The sequence below is a fragment of the Taudactylus pleione genome, unplaced genomic scaffold, assembly GCF_031769625.1.
Source record: "Taudactylus pleione unplaced genomic scaffold, aTauple2 ptg000110l, whole genome shotgun sequence".
Lineage (NCBI taxonomy): Eukaryota > Metazoa > Chordata > Amphibia > Anura > Myobatrachidae > Taudactylus > Taudactylus pleione.
The window spans coordinates 4,531,416-4,548,273 of record NW_028284512.1 but is presented as its reverse complement, the minus strand read 5'-3'; the positions used below and the strand labels follow the sequence as shown (position 1 = coordinate 4,548,273).

The following is a 16,858-nucleotide window of genomic DNA, read 5'->3' as shown; positions in this document are numbered from 1 at the left end:
CTAGCTAAAGCCAACAACAAACTCAAAAGTGATACCAAAATGAATCCCAAAACAGCAGCTTCAGGCAGCCTCATTTAATGTACCGTTCCGGCCATGGAGTCATTTTCCATATCTTGATCTACTTTGTTTCCATTCATAACACATACTGTATGACTCCAAACATTCATTGAGACTGATCCACTTTCAAGTTGAAAAGCTGGAACATCCATAAGTCCTCCATTAAATGTAGTGTGGGTGGGTTAGAGGATTATGATTCCTTTCTGTACACCCTTAATGTACTTTTTGTATTTTCCTAATTTAGACAGTAACAGACTGGGCAAGCACCCAATGTAGGAAAATGTCCAAAAAATGTGTGTGGTACATAAAAAAGTAGGTCATTGATACAAAATGTGCAATATGTACTGTTGATTTAATGACTTTGTGATATCAGAGAACAATAAAATCAATTATCTTTCATTATGTGTCTGATTCCTGATTGTAGTCTGTTAAACGTTAAAAAAAAAGTTTTTTGTGTGTCAACGATTCGGAGGCAAGAGAGGAAAAGACCAAGTAGGCTGGGCTTCAAGTTTGAGACAAAAGTGTGTGAAGCAATCACATTGTCAACCAGCCCACCTCAGCACACCAAATTGTCATCATCATGCTCCTCCCACTAGTGTTTATTGGTGTAGGTGTGGCTTAATGATGCAGTTTACATCATGGCTCCACCCATCTTCTGGCATGTAAGTGTTGCTGGAAAGATTTTCTGCTTTCACAGTGGCCTTGACAACTGTGGCTAGTAGACATGTATGGGTACAAGCTGGACTAGACTATGTACCAGGGTCCCCAAACTCGGTCCTCAAGGCACCCTAATGGTCCACGTTTTAAGGATATCCATGGTTGGCCACAGGTGAATTAATTAGTATCTCAGTCACTTTTAATTTAACCATCTGAGCTCAGGCATGGATATCCTTAAATCCTGGACCATTAGGGTGCCTTGGGGACCGTATATACTAATGACCATGCTCAGCAACATTATTTTTTATCTTTTATTTTTTTTATAAAAAAAAAAGAAACTGATCAAAAAATAGATAGTTTTATTGTTTTTGTTTTTTTTTCCTCCAAATATGCAGATAGGATAATAACGAAAAATAAGACTGTCTTTTTTTTTTTTACTTTTTACATGATGAAGTGTATGGGGAAAGAGCCATTTTTACATGCAAAAAACCCCCCCCACATTAAAAAAGCATAAAGAAAAATGCATCATAAAACACACAATAAATAAAATTGAACAATATAAATTATAGAAGAATATTACAAAAAAATCAGTTTAATCTCTGCATATGTTAATAACAAAAAATAAGGCTTTGTGCACATGCCTTTAATTTTGTAAAACGAATATTTATATCTTCACAGCATATTTGTGCTCTACCACACCTTCCACTGTGACCCCAAGTTCACGCCTCATTTTTAGAGTTGTCCCTGGCTAATGCTCGGTGTAACATTTTATATATTCTGCTTACCGTTAACCTGCCAGCCAGCGGGGTAATAATACACTAATGAAGGCGGGCGGATAATTATTGTAAAAAAAAAAAAAAAAATCAAATTACTGCTTTATTAACAGCTTTAGAAGTGAGGAAATCTCCAGCGTGTGCAGAGGTGGGACAATTCACTAGTCTCAACAATAGCCATGTCTAATAAAAGCTTCCTTCCATCTCCCCCCTCTTCCCGTTAATTTTAATATCGCCGGAGCTTTGGGAGGCCTCGGGGTGCTGGATATTCTTGACATGGTATAGGAATCCGTCCCAGCTCCTCCAATGCTTCTTAATCTTTAATATCAAGGCAATTAAAATTAATGACTGCCACTGTGGGCAGTGTTTTCCTGACATACATTGTTTGATGGCATTACCTTGAGGTTAAACTAACGAGCAAGGTTTAATTGGAAGCAGTGAAAAGAGAACCTCTCATACGTTATGTTTAACCTGCATGAAAAGGACCAGTTAGTATCAGCGACTGGTTAAGATGTGCACAAAATGACGCGACCATTTTCAGATAAGCATCGGCGCGAACAAGGCCATTCATTTTACACGGCAAATGGCAATATGCTGTCTAGAGCTAGATTTTTATTCGTGGAATAAATACACTGGATACAAAAAAGGCTATATTAAGAATGTAATGATAAACACAAAAACATTGGCAGGCTGAATGGACTAATTGTTGACTTGTCTCACGTTTTAAAGCGATTGTGTTGTGGTAATGTGTGCCTAGACGATTATAGAGGTGGGTGCATGAGTTTAGGCTATAAAGTGCTCACAACTGTCCTTTCATGATGCCAAAACAAGAGTGTTATGTTCTTTACATTTTACTGAAGTCTAAAACACTCAAAACAATATTCCTCCTGTAATTATGGTAAACAAAATATAATAAAAAAATAAAAAAACATTGGTGTGTACATTGTTCACATTTTATTCCAGATGGGAAGAAGCATTATCAATGATTATTATTTGGCATAAGCTTTCACTAGCATCAATGATATGTGGACCCTGTGACCGGCATACAAGAAACGAGTACGTATCCAGTATAATAATGATGCTAATATCAATACCATTTCTTTATCAAAACTATATTTATTAAAGCACTGCATTAAAAATAATATACGTTACACGGACGACAATGTTTGTAAACATATTATTGCAAGAAATTTTTTTTAACCCTAAATCAGCAGCTAAATCTACTAGGTCTTCCTGCACTTGCAAAGCAGGCTGAGGATTACTCATGTAAACTAATGTTTACAGCCTTAAAGTCCTATGGTTTTCCCTACATGCTTAATGGCACTTCATAGGTTAAATCGTAGCACAAGATCTCCCAGAATGTAACAGTGCTGCAGGCACACTGTCCTTGTCCCTCGTTGCACGCTTCCAACAAAACATATCTGTGCACGATGAAAGAATAAGCATCTTCTATTTCTCCCGCCGTCGCCTAAAGTCAATTAATGAACGGTTCTAATTGCAGATTCGTTTAAGAAGGGTTTTGTTTTGCTTATTTATCAAGCTAATTGCAACTTTAACATGGCAAGAAAAAAAAATGTCAATAAATTATTAGGTAAATGCTTCATCTCTCTGCAGAGGCGCAATGTGTTTTATGTTGGGGGAACCCGCTTTATTTCTTTTGCTGGAGATGTTTTTAATGAGACAACTGTCTCGCACCTGTTTTCATAAAAGCCCCTACAGGCGTAAGACTTTGCCACCGGCACAACATGCAGAGCACTTAGCGGAGGATTCACATTATGGCTGGACCCAGTTGCAAAGGTCCATGTGTGACTGACAACTCTACCACTATCCTCTGTTTACTAGAGAGTGGGTCTGATTCAGCATGGATCGCTATTGTGATAGCGCACGCAGACGGCCGATTGTTGTGTACTGCTTGAGTGCTCACTGCGTGCGAGGAGGTTAGCAATTCCTGAGTAAGGTCAGACCTGTTGTAATTGTGCGTGAGGAGCAGATGTTACCGATGTATGCGGATGTGCGGAAGCGGTAGTGGGCGTCTCTATGCTGGCTTTGGGCATCTTTATACTATTTTTGCGACTGCAGTCATTAGCGTAAATTTTGCAGCATACCTGCGTGCGTAATCGCAGCTGCCATCGTAATAGCGATCCGTAGTGTATCATGCCCATTTCACACTTTCAGCCTGCGTTATAAACTGAAAGCTGCACTGATAATATATAGGCATCAAACGTGGAATGGAGTTTATGTTCAAAATTATGTGCAGGCGCAGAGCTCTCTTTACAACGCTAAATGGTTCAGGAAGGAAGGCTTTAAATAAAATCCTAATTTATAGTATAGATATTAAATGCGCTAAAAAAATGTGTTGACTATGCCCTGTCAAAAAGGAATGATACCTATAGAGTATTTTCATATAAAGGGGTATATTTACTGAAGTGCAGGTTTTTAGAATAGGAGGTGTTGCCCATAGCAACTAATCAGATTCCACTTATCTCTTATCTAGCACCTGCTAGAAGATAATAGCTAGAATCTGATTGGTTGCTATGGGCAACAACTCCACTTCTAAAAACCAGCACTTTAGTAAATATACATCTAAATATCCATCTAAAATTGGGAAATACTCCATTAAGAGGGCAACATCATTTATGAAACAATCAGAACAGTTACTTTCCCACAATTGTTGGGCAACAATGGCTTCAGACCTTGTTAATAAGAGATTTCCAGTGTCCCGCCTTTATAAATACAATGTAAGAATTTACGTTTCTAGTAAAAAAAAAAGAGCGCTCTACAAACGAATAAAAAAGGACTCAATTCCCTTAATATAAAAAGAAATCATATTTTGTTTGTCTTTTCTGCCGTGGCCCTGGAAAGCATACAGTATATACTGTATAACCAAGTTGGATGTATGGAACTACTTTAGGCCTGAATCAGAGATGTATGGTAATTTTGCTTTGTACGCAGCAGCTATACAAAATTATGCACATTAGAAATAAAAAAAACGCCAACTGCCGGTTTCTCTGATCTGCTGCTGCATCTGAAGACGCAACCATCGGATCATCTGCGTGAACATCGGTCATCTGTGTAACCTTCAGGTTACTCAGGAAGTCCGGCAAAATCACGCTGCAGGGGCCAGTGAAGCTGCATCCGGGGACGTTGCCACGGGCTTCTACACACCAAGAAAACGGGATCGATACGCCTCTGTGTTCTGGAACGCTCCTAGTCGCCTCCCCCAAATGCCAGCAGCATGTTGCAGGACCAGATCTGCACATGTGCAGTGCGATTTACGTAAATATAGGATTTATTTAAATCTCTAAATCAGTCCCTTTGTTTTATAAGAGGTGATTTTGATACCGCAATCCTACCACAACTAGAGTCTCGTATAACAACTTAGTTGTTAGGGTGCCCTGTTCCTTCCAATGTCCAGCTCTCAAGGGTAGATTTGCTAAGTTTGGTGGTGGTGATTGTAGCTAGCATTTCTCTGTTGCATTCTAGAAAATGATATACCAAATCTAATTGGTTGCTATGCAAACGTCACCACTTGTCACAAGTGTGTAACCAGCTTGATGCTCAGAAGTATCGGTCTGGCTACGTTATCCTTTGTATTAGTTGTCTTCAAGTGTATCAGGCATTTTAATATATGTGTTATTTGACAATTTGCAGTCAGCATCATTTTATGGTACTGTGTATAGGTACGTCTTCTAGGTACACACCATCATATGGAGTTAAACATCCAAATCACTTCAAACTAATTTGAAAGTTATTCTTCTGCATGCATGGTGATGGAAATGTTGCTATTATATAGTAATTAAAGATCTATTCTAGCGATAGTGTATTATTTGGAAAAAGACAATCTATAATGCAGAGGCTAGGCTCCATGAATATGCTAATTTATGGAATCTGTGCTTATTTAGCTCTGGGAAAAATATTGTCATTGTGTCAGTGTAACCGAATGTGTCATTTCAACACATCCTTGTAATCCATGAAGAAAACCTCCTAGGGTTAAAATGATGCAAGATTAAAATCAAGCATCATAAATAGACCCCTATAAGTGGGATTTGGAAATGAGCAGCCTCAACGGCCTGTAGAAATCTGGCATATGCCAGGCACACTCCTGGAAATGTCACAAGTGACATATAAGAGATGACAGGACCCATAGATAGAGGGGCACTCATTGGCAGAGACCCATTGCTGGACTGGGTACCGTGGCATTTGAAAATCTCTGTCCTTTATGCTTATTGAAGTTTAGCTCCCAGAGCACAGCTACATTGCAGATGGCCACCTCTGAAATGGGAACCTGAAACTCGGCCGAACAATAGCTCTAATGACAGGCAGGAACAATTCTATTGTCTTAACCCAATTAAATAGCTGATGCACAGGGGTATATTAATTCTAATTAGTCGTAAGTCATTAATTACATGTAATTATAGTAATTACAATTAGTTGTAATTAATGTATTGCACTTACATTAACTCTCTCACTCCTGGGATCTTCTACAGACACTGAAAATCCTAAAAATGACTGTGCACACATAATACCCTCTCCAGCTTTTAACATACAGCTTGTGGTGGGGGCTTGTTGCCTGATCACCTGTGACATTGTATGACAGGAGCAGAGCAATACACAGGGCTGTGACAATGTATTTCTGGTGGGGGCAGGACATACACAGGGCAGTGATCTACAGTACTCACCTGTGACACTGTTATACTGTATGACAGGAGCAGAGCAATACACAGGGCTGTGACACTGTATTTCTAGTGGGGGCAGGACATACACAGGACAGTGATCTACTCACCTGTGACACTGTTATACTATATGACAGGAGCAGAACAATACATAGGGCTGTGACCTGCTCACTGCAATATAGCATTTTTAGTGGGGGCAGGACATACATAGCGCTGTGACTTACTCACCTGTTATACGGCATTTCTGGTAGGGACGGACAAACGTAGGGCTGAGAACTACTTACCTGTAACACTGTATTTCTGGTATTGGCAGAACAAACACATGGATGTGATCTACTCACCTGTGACACTGTATATCTGGTAGGAGTAGGACAATACCCAGGGCTATGACCTTATCACCTGTGATACTGTATTTCTGGTAGTGGCAGAACATACCCAGGGCTATGACCTTATCACCTTTGATACTGTATTTCTGGTAGTGGCAGAACATACCCAGGGCTATGACCTTATCACCTGTGATACTGTATTTCTGGTAGGAGTAGGACAATACCCAGGGCTATAACCTTCTCACCTGTGATACTGTATTTCTGGTAGGAGTAGGACAATACCCAGGGCTATGACCTTATCACCTGTGATACTGTATTTCTGGTAGTGGCAGAACATACCCAGGGCTATGACCTTATCACCTGTGATACTGTATTTCTGGTAGTGGCAGAACATACCCAGGGCTATGACCTTATCACCTGTGATACTGTATTTCTGGTAGTGGCAGAACATACCCAGTGCTATGACCTTATCACCGGTGATATTGTATTTCTGGTAGTGGCATCCGCAGAACATACACAGGGCTGTGATCTACTCACCTGTGATACTGTATTTCTGGTAGAAGTAGGGAAATACACAGGGATATGACATACTCGCCTGTGATAGTGTAATTCAGGTAGTGGCAGAACATACCCAGGGCTATGACCTTCTCACCTGTAATGCTGTATTTATGGTAGGAGTAGGACAGTACACAGGGCTGTGACCTCCTGTTAGATGGCATTTCTGCTAGGGGCAGGACACTAACCTTTGACATTGTATCTTTTATAGCAGCAGGACATACACAGGGCTGTGACCTACTTACATATGACACTGATACAATATTTCTGGTACGAGCAGGACATACGTGACCTACCCACCTGTGACACTGTGATACTGCATTTCTTTGCCAGCTCCTCTTTGGCTTCCTCGCTTGGGTAGGGGTTGCTGAGGTGGGAGTAGAAATACTCATTTAGGATCTCTGTGGCCTGTTTACTGAAGTTACGTCTTTTTCTCCTGTAAAAACAAAAAACACTATTGAGATCATCATGGAATAACATGACTTCCTGCCTCCTTATATATCCAAGTCAGTAATAAAATATAAAGGTTTTGACTAATGACTTCCACTTTGACAGCAATACAAATCAAGGGCCATCAGAGATCCGCAGGCTGCTTTCAAATGTCAGCCAGGTCTTTATGAGAATACTGCTTTATTCAGGGTTCTGTTTTGTAGTAGTATTATAATTTATTCATATAACAGCACAAAACTACGCAGCACCTTAGAGTATAGCGTAAATGACTAATACGAGCTAAGAACGTACAAGAACACAGGAGACAGTACGCAGTTCATGAGAGCTTACAATCTATCACTAGTCTTATGGAACATATATTATATGTCGTGTTAGTCTACCAGCCTTAATGCTTAGAACTGTAATGCTCCTAGTCCTAAGGAGGTTTTAGTCTCCTCTCCTTGTATGTTTCTGCCTTGATGAAACCGTCTAAGGGTGGCAGGACTGAGTTACCAGCACAGATGGGTTCACACTCAGGCAGTTATACATGTTTCATAGGATTCAGACAACCTCCCAGTGGGATGCCTTGAAATGTGCAGGCCTCAAGGCTACTGTGCCACAAGGCATCCGGCAAACTGCCTGCCTGGGGCAGCCAGGATCTCATTGCTCTCATAGTCTCTGTTCTACTTAACATCCCTATCCTTCAAGACGTTGAGCTTTTACTCTTGCAACAGTGTCTTCGGTAAAGAGTTAATGCACTTCAAGTTACGGTAGAACTTTTCATGTTATGCTTCGGCTGCTAAGTTAAGCAATTCACACAGCTAGAACATTGTCTGTGTAATTTTTATGTTATTTACTCAAGTGTGGAACTGTAAGTGATAAATTGCTAACATTTTTTTTTTAGCTCTCAAGTTTCCCTGACACTTGGTAGGCTTGTGATCACTGATGTACTTATCCCATGTCTTCATGGTTGTGCTGACGGGGAGCTCCGCAAAGTCTGGCAGACACTTTGGCATTCTTAAAATCCACAATGTTCCAGCCTTTTGATATATTTTCACAAGTCAAGAGTTCAGCACTAATATAGAATTACAATCTATAATATATTGTATAAGAATGGTTTGTTAGAGGACTATAATTATAATACTGAAGTACAATAGCTCACCAGCTTTTAATAGAATTGTAGTTGTACATTTATCGGGTAATTCCAATTGAAAATTGCATTACAGTTATATGCCCAACATTTGATTTCTCCCCTCTGGGGGGTCCAGTGGGGAGGTGCGGGGAATGTGGTGCCGTAACTGTTTCCCGCATCTCGATGTCAGATTAGTGCCATTGAGTAGCAGGCGGCAGGGACACATGACATGATTCCCAGCGAATCACGTAATCAAGGCACCAGACCACTCACTCATGGGAAAGTGGGAGGGATTCAGGAGACTGTTCTACTTTGCAGGGGTCCCAGAGAGCTCCCCAAAATTTGAGAGTCTCCCGAACATTTTGGGAGAGTAGGTAAGCGTGATTAGAACAGGAGGATGATGAAGTAGATAAGAAGCAGTAGTATGGCTAGACATTTACAGTAAGAACAGGAAGTAATCCTCTAATCATTAAACCATACAAATCTGTGAATTCCATACAGATCCATAGCTGTGAGTTATTTAAGGACACAGGTTTGCACTAAAGAAGCTAAGTCACTGACAAACACCAAGTTAACACTGACCTGGCATCGAGAAACCTCGACCTCAAGATCATGACAGCTTCACACGTGCTTTGTTTCAGCTGCATTTGGATAGAACTGAACTTCCTGTGGATAATGCCCACCATCCTCTCAATCTCTTTGGGGGAGATAGGGCGCGTCCGGCTCTGCTCTCTCAGGAGATTCATCACATGGGTTGTAAATTCATTGCATGCCTATGATTAATAATACAAAATAATAGAGGAGGTCAGTGATAGCCTGCATGAGATATAGTATGTTCTTATTTGCCAGACTGAATATTAGAGAAGGATGCTGAACATTCTATACATACAGAGAGATAGAACACATTCTTTGTACTATGATACATACAGAGAAGTACAACACACCAAGTGCAATCAGAGGCAGATTGTGAGCATTGTATGCATTTTATACATAAAGAGAAGTGAGGTATAATGCTGGGTACACACTGCAGCCATATCGGTCCTATACGTTGTTTCCGGCCAAATTGGAATGACATATCAGCCGGATCGTTCCGTGTGCATGGCCAATCTGTGCGCTCCCATGGTTGTTAGTGTTATCGTCCGGTCTGCTGTGTTGCGCGGCCAAGCGGACAATATTGCATGCGGAGCGGTGCAAGGTAATGAAGGATGGAACGAGGTATTGTTCTGTCCTTTATTACATTGTTCTTATGTGTCCTGCGGATACAATATGTCGGCCGCCGTATCGTCCAGGTACACATAGCTCCGATGTGTACCCAGCTTTACACCCTGTGGAATCAGAGGATGATGGATATTCTATACTCTATGATACATAGGGGTGTATTTACTAAAGTGCAGGTTTTTAGAAGTGAAGTTGTTGCCCATAGCAACCAATCAGATTCTAGCTATTACCTTCTAGAAGGTGCTAGATAAATGATAAGTATAATCTGATTGGTTGCTATGGGCAACAATTCCACTTCTAAAAATCAACACTTTAGTAAATATACCCCTTACAGAGAAAAGAGGTATAACACACACAATGGTATCAGAGAAGGATGCTGAACAAATTATGCACTATGATACATAAAGAGGTATAACACACGCAGTGTAATTAGAGAGGGATGCTGAACATTCTATGAACTACAGATGTGTCCTCATACATCTAGCCTCCTTTCGTGCTAAGCAGCCCTTCTAGTCGCGCCATGCCGTAGCATGACTCGGTAGCGCTGAGCGTCTTTTCATGCAACTTTTTACCTTCAAATGCGTCTTATTCGCACAGTGATGCAAATAGTTAGCACAAGCATCTTCTGCTGATTAAAACGATATGCAGCATGCCTATATTCTGTGAGTGACTGCGGGTGTATCTGCATGCGAAACGCTACGTTACAGTGTCAGCGGCTGTAACATTGTAACGTAGTGTTTAGCACACTAGGGTTCATTTGTTTTGTTGGAAGCCAATTAACCTACCAGTATACCAGAGCATCTGGAGAAATCACACACAATACGTGGAGAATATACAAACTCCGCACAGTGGTGGAAATCGAACCAATGATCTCATTGCTGTGAGGCAGTAATGCTGTCCATTACGCCACCCCTTCCCAATGTATGATCGGGGGGTTTGGCGGTAAATGACAGGGGCGTTATGCGCCCCTGTCATTATCTGCGCTGCTATCTGCAAGATAGCAACGCCGATAGCCTGGGCCATGTATGAACGGTCAGATCGTTGCGCCCGCTGTAGCTATCGCTATTGACAGCTACAGCCTGGCGCTGCCCTATCCCCACAGCAGGGACAGCATTGTCCCTGCTGTGTTGGCTGCCGGCTCCAGGTCTGCTTGCGGGATCTCGTGATACTTGCGAGATCCTGCACATGCTCAGTGGAGCCGGCTGGGACTGAGACACATCGCATCAGCTCTAGGCTGATGCGCTATGTCCTCAGGCAGAGATCACCGGAGGGGGGGAGTCCACGCTCCCCCTCTCCAGCCAATGAGATGTTAATACATCTCAACGTTAGTGCTTCCTGCTTCGCCTCGGTAAAGAGGCGAAGCATGAAGCGTTATAGTGGCACGTTAAGTGCCGCCATAATACATCCCCCCCAATGTATCAAGCAGTGAAAAAAGTGGAGAAGTGGAGCAGTGGAGAAGTTGCCCATATCAACCAATCAGCTTCCAAGTAGTATTTATCAAGTACAGTCTATAGAATAATTGGTAGGAGCTGATTGATTGCTATGAGCAACTTCTCCACTGGTCCATTTCTCCACTCTTTTCACTGCGTGACACATAAACCCCATAAAGAGGTAGAACGCGCTCAGTGCAATCAGAGAATGGTGCTGTATATACTATGCACTACCATACATAAGGGCAAATTTACAAAGGAATACATTCTATCCCTGATTATAATATAAATGTAATTTTGTATCTCTACAGATCGCTGCAATACAAAATTTTATAAGGGATATTAAACATTTTCATGCAGATACAGTACATGAACTGAGCTACGGCACATGCGCTGGCATCAGATCAAACGTGTGAGATCAAACATGTAGCCCATAGACTTCAATGGGCTAACGCCAGACGGCCATAACTAATGGTCCAAGTTAGAAAGCTAAGGGGCCTGCTTTGGCAATCCTGAACTGGCGGAATGGAGCAGATATGTCTGCTGTGTTACCCCCTTGCTAAATAGCAATGGTGCTCAAAGATAGAGCAATCTACCAATAAGGGGTAGGGTAACCTGCAGCTGTATGCTGGTGTCACTATCACCCTTATGAAACTCAGGGCCTGATTCAGACCTGCTCGCGAGCGCTATGCGCTCGCAAGTGGGTCGATGGTGGCCCAGTGCGCACGCGCACAATGGAGCCGGCTCCGTCGTGCGCATGCGCGAGACCCGGATAGCGACGGGCAAACCGTTGCTCCAGGTCTTGTACCAAAGGGGACGTGCTGTCGATGGTGAGTGACAGCATGCCCCCTTTGGTGGGCGGGCCGGGGGAGTGGCTGCCCAAACGGAGGCGTTCCCATGTGAACGCCTCCGTTTGGGGGCGGCCCCACTGACATCACGAGTGATGTCAGTGGGAGAGATTTCGGCTCTGTGAGAGCCGAAATCTCTCTGGGGCTTGCGGCAACGAGACCCTACCACAAGGGTCTCGTCGCAAGCCCGATGGTCGCGATGGTCTTGACCATCACGACCATCTTCCTGGCCGCTCGCTATAGCTGTGGGTGGTCACCCACAGCTATGCGAGCGGCCAGGAGGCCGTTCAAAAAAGAAAAATTGCCTGGCCCTGATTCAGAGCGAGCGCTTTGTCAGAGCGTCCGGCTCTGAATCAGGGCCTCTGTCATGATAGAACGCCCTGTTTAATGCTCGTTGCAACTTCACAATGAGAAGTTTAAACTGAATGGTATTCACAAATGAAGGGAAACTAAGCATACAATGGGGCAGATGTATTAAGCTCTGGAAAGTGATACATTGGAGAGTGATAAATGATCAACCAATCAGCTCCTAACTGTCATTTTTCAAACACAGGCTGTAACATGACAGTTAGGAGCTGAGTGGCTGGTGGTTTATGACTCTCCACTTTATCACTTTCCAGAGCTTAATATATTTACTCTAATATGAGCAATGGGAGACTGGAAGGAGTTCTTTCATCACTGGACTATAAAGGACTTGGTTTACAGAAAAAGTTATAACGAATTACGTGCCATATAGATATCAATAACAGGTTAACCTTTTCCTATACTAAAAAAAAAAAAAAAAAAAAAGCAAGTCAGGGCTTCCATAGTACTTTGCATGTATTGATCTGCTTTTTGACATAGACTTATCCTGTAATAATATGTAGAAAGCCAAACCCGAAGAAGTAAGAATCCAGGAACCACTGTGGCTGAGCCAGCTGGTCATTCTAAAGCTGGGTACATGCGTAAAGATTTTCTGTCCAATCATTCAACTAGTTGATTGGTTGGAATGAAAATCTGGTAAGGTATGAAAGCAAATGACAATCAGCAATTTGCTCCCAAATGCCAGAAAATGGACAAAAACAAAATTGTTTAGATCCATTTTCATGTTTTCTGGCATTTAGGAGCAAATTGCTGATCATCAGTTACTCCCATACGTTACCAGATTTTCATTCCATAGTTGGATGGTTGGACAGAAAATCTTTACGTGTGTACCCAGCTTAAGGGCCCAACAAAAAGGTGCACTCATCTATAGTAAGTTATCTCCAAAAAATTAGGTGCCAAGGAAAGTGGGTTCTTGGGATTTACCCAGCATTGATTAATCGTTCAGTACCACATAAGTGGAAAAATGCAGGATTTTACTGCGTGACAGAGGATTCAGAATACACATAACTTCAATAATAAATACACCATGGATAAAAAAAATGACTGTGGAATAAAATAAACCCAACAGTATATATAAATGCATTTTCAAAGCTGCAGGTAAAACGTAATGAATTGCTGATACTTTTTCAGTCCATAACAAATGGTTGACGAAAGTTACAAAAACCGCAGTAAAAATTATTTTACTATTACATAAATACTAAAAATCAATAGGGCACAAGTATGAAAGATGATACTATACCAGCATTTGTTGTCAGAGGCAGAATTTTGTAAGTGAAATGTTTTGTGCGTTGAGCTGGGAATAAGTGGGGATTTATATCCTCAAACATTTGCAGCACGTATCTCAACTTATTAAGGGAAGCCATGTATGAACTGAAAGGCTGATTAGCAATTTGGCACAGGCCCAGGGTTTGTGGGATTCACCCAGCATCCCTTTAAAGCACTAGTTCATACAAGATTAATTAGAACATCTCATTTATGTAGTATGCACTCTAGCTCATTACTCTAAGTAAAATTTGTTAAGTATTTACATTTAGATAATTAAAATCTGGGTACACCCTTAAGAAGGATGCGATGTACTTCTGCTAAAGTGATTTCTTTACTGTTGTTCCATTAAAGACTGTGTTACCTTCTTATTTATGTCTGACGGAGACTGGAATAAAAGCCTTTTTTTTTTTTTTAAATAGAGGTATTTAGTGGCTTTACATTCGGTATTAAACCCCTATGTGTGTATGTTTGAGTGAATATATGTGTTTCATAGACTAACCAAAAGGTTCCCAAACTCGGTCCTCAAGGCACCCTAACGATCCAGGTGTTACAGATAGCCATGCTTTGGCACAGGCGACTTAATTAGTACCTCAGTCTTTTGACAACCATCAACCAATGATATCCTTAAAACCTGGACTTTAAGAATGCGGGTAATGGGTGTGGATTAAGAGATAGACAGTAAAAAGGTCGACAATGTCTAGACTCTAGAAGACAGACACCAGATGTGAGACAGTCAATAGGTCAAAATGGAGAAAAAGGTCGACACAGTAAAGGTTGACAGGTACAAATTTTGGACAGGTACAAATGGTCGGCATATTCAAAAGGTCGACACAAAAATGGACGACATATTAAAAAAAATTCTAGCCAGTGGCGTAACATGGAGGGGTCGAGCAGGGTACTAACCGCCGGCGGTGTGTTTGTTTTGGCAGCCAATGAGAGTCAGACAGACTCTCATTGGCTGCTGCGCCCACTCACTCATGAGCTCCGCTTTTCGGCTCCCGCAGTGGGTGATGGGAGAGACGTCATGACGTATCTCCCATAGTGCAGAGTGTAGAGCGGGCCAGGACAGCGGCGGACGTGGCAGGAGCGGGGATTTAGGTGTGGTTTTTTTTTTGTGTGTGTGTTTTTATATAAGGGGCACGGCATAGGGGGTACTTCTACTGGGGGCACTGCATAGGGGAACTACTACAGGGGGCACTATATAAGGGGCACTACTGAGGGCACTGCATAGGGGGACTACAACTGGGGGCACTGCATAGAAGGGACTACTGCTGAGGGCATTGCATAGGGCTGACCACTACTGGGGGCACTATATAAGGGGCACTGCATAGGGGGTACCACTACTGGGGGCACTGTATAAGGGGGACCACTACTGGGGGCACTGTATAAGGCGGACCACTACTGGGGGCACTGTATAAGGGGCACTGCATAGGGGGGACCACTACTGGGGGCACTGTATAAGGGGCACTACTGGGAGCACTGCATAGGGGGGACCACTACGGAGGGCACTGCATAGGGGGGACCGCTACTGGGGACACTATATAAGGGGCACTGCATAGAGGGGATTACTACTGAGGGCACTGCATAGGGGGAACACTACTGGGGGCATTGTATAAGGGGCACTACTGGGGGCACTGCATAAGGGGACCACTACTAGCGGCACTGTATAAGGGGCATTATTGGGGGCACTGTATAAGTGGCATTGCATAAGGGGCACTACTGGGGCACTGTATAAGGGTGATTTACTGGGGGCACTGCATAAGGGGCACTACTACAGGGGGCACTGCTACTGGGGACATTGCATAAGGGACACTACTACAGTGGGTATTGCAAGAGGGGCACTACTACTGGGGGCATTAAGGTGCATATGGAATGGAAAGGAATTTTCCAAGAGTGACGAGAAACGGTGGTGCGTCATGTTGACACGCCCCAATTTTTCACTGACCACACCCCCTGTGGTGTGTGACCACACCACTTTTCAGCATGCGCACTGGGGGGGTAGGGGTGGCGCGCCATTTTTTTTACTTGCCCTGGGCTCCAAATAACCTAGTTACGCCTCTGTTTCTAGCACTAATCTTCACCCTAACCCTCCCCTTGGTGCCTAACCCTAACCCTCCCTCCTGGTGCCTAACCCTAACCATCGGGTGTAGATGCCTGACCCTAACCGTCCCTTCTAGTGCCTAACCCTCCGGTAAATGCCTAACCGTCCCTCCTGGTGCCTAACCCTAACTGTTGGGGTAAGTACCTAACCCTAACTGTCGGGGTAAGTGCCTAACCCTCCAGTAAGTGCCTAACCCTAACCCTAAAAATCAATAAAAAAAATTAATCAGGCGTCGACCATTTTTTGTGTCGACCATTTTTGACCATTTGTACCTGTCGCCCTTCTTACATGGCAACCTTTAGTGTGTCGACCTTTTGTCCCTGTCGACTTTTTGTCCTAGTCGACCTATTGACTGTCTAACATATGGGACCAAATGTAATAGGGTGGGAGTTTAGAAAATTTGAGAGTTTACTGCTAAACTCTCACAGTTTCTAAACTCTCACCCTATTACATTTGGCCCCTGGTGTCTATCTAGACATTGTCAACCTTTTTACTGACTATCTATAGTCTGGAACCCGCGGGTAACTGGCCTCCTCTCCCGGTGCTGGTTGATTTAATTGCCTGTACAGAGAGCTGCGCGGTAGTGCTGTGTTTTTGTTATGTCTGTGAGTGAGGAGACTGGGAGAGAGCAGTGATGTCTGCATACAGAGCCAAATCAGCAAAGGCTTACTGATCTCTTGTCTTCAGGTAGGTGGTATGGCAGGCTACTCCAGCTGCCACTGAGGGGCGACATTCAGAGATTTAGGGGTGCCAAAATGAAATTATATCTTGGTCCCCCAACCTAAAAATGTTGTGACGCCCCTGCATACACACCTTCAGAGCCTCCAGACATGGTGTTCTCACTATCCGTGAGATGGGCATTTTTCTATGTCAACTAGGCAATTATCTTGCGAACGCATAAGAGACAAACGACTCATGGGAGTGTTGTGGAAGTGTCATGTGCATGTAGCCAGCCTACCATGATATTCTGAGGCATGTGTATAATGAAAGGGATGTTTGTTTCTAAAGGGGTATCTGGATTAAAGATCGA

General features: G+C 42.8%; 1 protein-coding gene across 2 annotated transcripts in view; it reads right to left on the bottom strand.

Annotated features, from left to right (window-relative positions):
• The window catches only part of PBX3 (PBX homeobox 3), a 249,358-nt gene that overhangs the window by 16,461 nt on the left and 216,039 nt on the right, over window positions 1–16,858 (bottom strand). For both annotated transcript variants that reach the window (XM_088471119.1, XM_088471120.1), the window contains exons 4-5: window positions 9,185–9,375; window positions 7,342–7,477 (exon numbers count right to left, since the gene is read on the bottom strand). In XM_088471119.1, coding sequence (XP_088327245.1) covers window positions 7,342–7,477; window positions 9,185–9,375 — 327 coding nt within the window. The remainder of the gene's footprint in view (window positions 1–7,341; window positions 7,478–9,184; window positions 9,376–16,858) is intronic.